Source organism: Mus caroli, unplaced genomic scaffold, assembly GCF_978045245.1.
Source record: "Mus caroli unplaced genomic scaffold, Mus_caroli_1 scaffold_8, whole genome shotgun sequence".
Classification (NCBI taxonomy): Eukaryota; Metazoa; Chordata; class Mammalia; order Rodentia; family Muridae; genus Mus; species Mus caroli.
Genome location: NW_028227263.1, coordinates 42,970,842 through 42,976,053, shown reverse-complemented (window position 1 = coordinate 42,976,053; position 5,212 = coordinate 42,970,842). Strand labels below are relative to the sequence as shown.

Here is a 5,212-nt window from a genome sequence, read left to right as displayed (position 1 = left end):
AACATTTCATGGATGATTAGTTTACTCGTTTTTCTGAAGAAAAACTGAGCTGTACAGATTTAGAAGGGTTGAAATAATAAGAAACCCTATATACTGTATGACATATGTCCAAAAAAATCTTTAAGTATGGGATGGGTAGGGATATGTATAGATGACTTTAGAACTCTGAATAGATAAAGCACTAGAAATAATATTTAAGCAGAAATGTTGGTGAGATCACAGATATCTATGAGTTTACTCACTATGGCATGGGGCAGTCTGCAAGGGTCTAGTAGTTGGGAGTGTAAGACACAGAAGCCTGGGCTTTGTCCTTGACATAAATTAGTTTCCAGTAATGAGAGTCTAGTAATTTCACAAATATGACATTTTCTTTAATAATCATCTAATGGATAGGATTATGAAAGAAAGCACACACACACACACACCACATCTGTGATTATTTAGTGTCATTAAGAAACAAACCATTCTCACAAAACAATATTTGAGCAAGTTTTATTAAGTTAATTAATAACTGATAGAATATAGTAATTTAATAGTAATTTTAATGTATAAAGTCATGTAATCTTAACATCATTCATATATGAGGCACCTTAAGTTTACTGAAGGCTCATTGGGGTACATTTTTTGCTACAGTCCTTACAATCTGTCTCTCCCAGTCTCTGATCAGCAGTCTGCCATTTGATCCTTTCTTTCCTCATGTACATGTTTTCCGTTTCTCTTTTTTTGTCATATGACACAAATGATCATTTCTTGCTGTTGTGTCTGTCAGTTATTTTTTTCACTTTTAAATTTTAAGTTACATAGATCTGTTGTAATTTATGTGTCCATACAACAATAAATGAATAATCATTTTCTTTTTTGGCTATCATAAATTGTACCTATAAATAATTCTATATAAACCTTTATGATCATGTACTTTTGTTTCTATTAAGCAAATTTATAGCAATGAAATCACTCGGTGAATATTCAGTAATTTACTTTACAAAGAAACTGTCGAAATGTTTTTCATTAGAGATTGTACAATTCTATGTCCTATCAACCCTTTCTGAGGATTCTAGTCATTCGAGTCTCTGCCCAAAATTTGATAACCAAATTTAAAAGTCTCCATGCCTCGATTTTTCCACTTCATGCATTAAAATATACTTTTTTTTACTTATTACTCAGTTTCAAGTTTCTTACTTTATTGTCTTTTATAGATCTATGAGTGTCCTGGACTGCAGTTCCACCTCCAACTCATCATGTCAGATTTGAATACTACTTCGAATTGGCCCACTTTTTCCTTCATTGGTATACCTGGTCTAGAGGCTGCACATATGTGGATCTCCATCCCCTTCTGTCTCCTGTACCTGGTAGCACTTGGGGGCAACGTTCTTCTCCTCCTTCTGGTTAGAGCGGAGCAGAATCTTCATGAACCCCAGTTCTATTTTTTGGCCATGCTAGCCCTCACTGATCTTGGCCTCTCATTGTCAACAATGCCTAGTGTCTTGGCCATCTTCTGGTTTGATGTCCACGATGTCGGTCTGGATGCCTGTCTGACACAAATGTTCTTTATTCACACACTCTCCTCTGTAGAGTCAGGTGTTCTGGTGGCCATGGCTTTTGACCGCTTGGTTGCTATCTGTGCTCCACTAACCTACACTAGAATCCTGAATCACCACACTGTGGTCTGCCTCAGTGGAGCTGCCCTCATACGAGGAGCCACTCTATTGGCCCCTTTGCCATTTTTCCTCAGGACGTTTCCTTTTTGTGGGGCCAATATCCTCTCACACTCCTATTGTTATTACCCAGATATGCTTAACTTGGCCTGCGGAGATGTCACATTCAGCAGTGTATACGGATTGGTCTGTGTACTCTGCACATTTGCAGTGGACGTAATCTTCATCGTAGTATCATACATGAAGATCTTGGGCACTGTCATGAAACTGGGGATCCAAGATCGAAACTGGAAATCCCTGCAAACCTGTGTCTGTCACCTCTGCACAGTCCTGGTGTTTTACTTGCCACTCATCAGCCTTGCAGTACTGCATCGTTACACCCAGGAAACTTCTCCAATTCTCTACACCACCATGAGCAATGCCTACCTCCTCATGACCCCACTGCTAAACCCTCTGGTTTATAGCCTCAAATCCAGGCAGATCCAAGCTGCCTTGCGCAAGCGATTTGGAGTGCAACGTGTTGTTGCTGGGGAATGAGGTTTTTCTATGTATGAAAAATTGCAGTGATCTTTAAAATATTGTTCAGGCTCTACTAAGTGCCAAATAGTGTTCTCGGCACCATGAGTTCTAACATTAAACAGTACTCATTCCCTCAAATAAGGAAGATCAGCAGAAAGCTTTAAAAAGAGAACAAATATGTTTGTGTTTGCTGACTAATGAACATTTTTTTGGTATTAATGAGGAAAAATAGGACTCCGAATTCAAAAATACTGAATACTACCATGACTAAGAAGTTGAGGGATCTAACTCGGTGTTGTATATAATTCATGAAGGTCTAGCTACAGAGTAAAACAAGATACCACACAATTCTTGATTTAATGTTACTTAAGACATTAAAAAATACAAATGGATGATAAGTATATGATTGTATTTTACATAATACCTGCTGACAACATAATAATGATCAATAACACTAGATAAATGTACTCTCTGAAAAGATGTTTATAAAAAGTCCAAGAAGTGGTTAATAATATTCATTGAGAATTGATACTTTAATCAGACCTTGTCTGTTTCCAAGTTAAATGTGGGCATCTACAGCTTGTCTTCCAAACAAAGAAAGAAAAACTCAGTTATCTCTGATGATAAATAATCATGTAACAGAATAGCAAGGGTCTGACTCTGCTTTAAGAAACTTTTAAGACTGACCATGTGGTATTGGTCAGCTCTGAAAATATACATACAAGTAAAATTATACAGACTGAGCAGGTTGTATTTAGGAAATATATATATATATATATATATATATATATATATATATATATGCATGTACCAATGTTTAATGAAAAGGGAGGCTATGACTTTGAAAAAGAGCAAGGATGTGTACATGGGAAAGCTTGTAAGAAGGAAAGGTAAGGAGGAAATTAGGTAATTATATTATAACCTGATAAAAGAAAAGAAGTAATAATCATAAAAAGAAAGTTAAATGAGTTTCTAAACAATAGATGATCATAAAATTTTTACTATTATGTTTGACACATTTAGTAGTTATCAGAAAAAGAAGGAACAATTGTCATACAGTTTTCACTCTAGTACAAAGGCCAGGGCAAAGCTTGCAATGATGTAACTGATGGGCCTGGACTTGTTTTGACTTGGCGTTAGAGGGGGAGGAAAACAGTGAGAGCTGGGGTCAAGAACTTCTGAAAGATGGGAATCTCATGACCAAAATATTAAATGATTGAAAATGGTCCCAATCTCAAATGCATTCCACAGTCTCTGCTCTGTCAGACACTTACTGGCTAAAGGAAGGTGTTTTAAATAGCACTGAGTGAGGCTTTTTCTCTGGGAAGGAGATTACTTGAAAAGCATCAAAAACACAAATGAAGGGAACTTCTGTCTGTTCCCATCCCCTCCAGTCCAAGTACACTTCCAGATTTCCAGAAAACTGATGTCAATTTAAATGATTCTTGTCAGAGACCATGGAAAAGGAAGTTTTAGATGCTATTTATGTTGGGGGGGGGCAAACTAATTTTTTTTTATAATTTAGCAATCATATGCCATAATATTTTAGGAACAGTTTCTGAAATCTTTTTAAACTTTTACCATCCTTTTACATCTTTGATATTAAAAATTAATGAATATTTTATGCCATTATATATTTGTATTAGTAACTTCATTTTAAAAGAATTATTTAAATTTTATGATGAATGTTTTTCTTCCACATATGTCTATGCACTACACGAATTTCTAACCAGAAAAGGGTATCCAGTCTCCAGAGATTGGAGTTATAAATGGTTGTGAGGTGCCACACGGGTGCTAGGAACTAAACCTGGATCCTCGCCACTGCATCACATGCTTTAACCACTAACACCTTTCTTCAGTAACAATAACTTGTAATTAATATGACACGAATGTATTTAAACATATTAAATACATGTGATTGCTCTCAAATAATTTGGGATATAGTGTACTCTAAAATAACAAGCAATTTTGAAAAACTCCATAGTTGACACTATTACTATTAGCAACTTACTGGGTGACCCTCAAAGGCATAGTTTACCTAGGATGCTGGAGGTTCTGGGTTGATCACCAGCACCATTGCAACAGGACAAATGAACCGTTTTATAACTGATGTAGTTCAACACATAAAACATTGATATGTTTAGACATTGTTCTTTGAAGAAAATTCTGAAATAAAACAGCAGAAAAATTAATTTAATTCTGATTTCCAATCAAGAAACTAATTTAATAAATAAAAGGAAGCAAATTCATTAAAAAATAAAAGCTATAGCAATACTGTCATGTCTTGATTTTATTGGAAACATTTAACTCACATTTTCATTATTAAGCATATTTTGTGTAATTTCAAAGAATTATTTTATATTTATCTTAATTTTCCTAATTATCTTTACCAAGAACAAGACTTGTTAAGATATTTACAAAATTTACAATATCTGATATAAGAATATATCTAAAGAAGATGTTTTAATTTTCAGAATAAGTCTTGACTGTTAACTCTTGGTGTGAAATTAACATTCCTTTTTTTTTCTACATGGATATTATGTTTTATCAGCAAGATTTGTTGAAAAGATCAGAATTTACTCATTTTGTTGTATTTTTTTAAATAAATCATTCAATTTGTTTGGCTATTTATTTATTCTGTTCATGTGGAGGTTAGAGGATAACAAGCAGTTTTTGGTTTTTCCTTCCAGCATTTGAATCTCAGAAATGGAACTCATACCCTCAGGCTCTGAAGGAAGTGTCTTTGTCTGCTAAGCCATATTGCCTAACTTGATATCCACTTTTTTAGAAAAAAAGCCAAACATCTTCCTTTTGTAGGTGTATATATTTTTCTAAGCTTATAGTTGTATCCTTATATTCCTTGTTATCCTCTTGAATTACACATACTTTATAAGTTTTAGCAATTAATTAGAAGATAGTATGTATTTATCCCCGATTAATGACTCAAAAGTGACACTTATTTATCATGACATTTCTAGGACAAGACGTCATTTAACCTTGGCTCTCTATTTTCCTATCATTACTAATAAAATTGAATA

The 5,212-nt window shown here is 34.3% G+C and overlaps 1 protein-coding gene across 1 annotated transcript; it reads left to right on the top strand.

Moving 5' to 3' along the window:
* The first annotated feature begins 1,238 nt into the window (after positions 1 to 1,238).
* On the top strand, positions 1,239 to 2,192 carry LOC110297251 (olfactory receptor 51I2-like). Its single transcript, XM_021165999.2, has one exon. The coding sequence runs from the start codon at positions 1,239 to 1,241 to the stop codon at positions 2,190 to 2,192; it is 954 nt and encodes a 317-aa protein (XP_021021658.1).
* Positions 2,193 to 5,212: the final 3,020 nt, after the last annotated feature.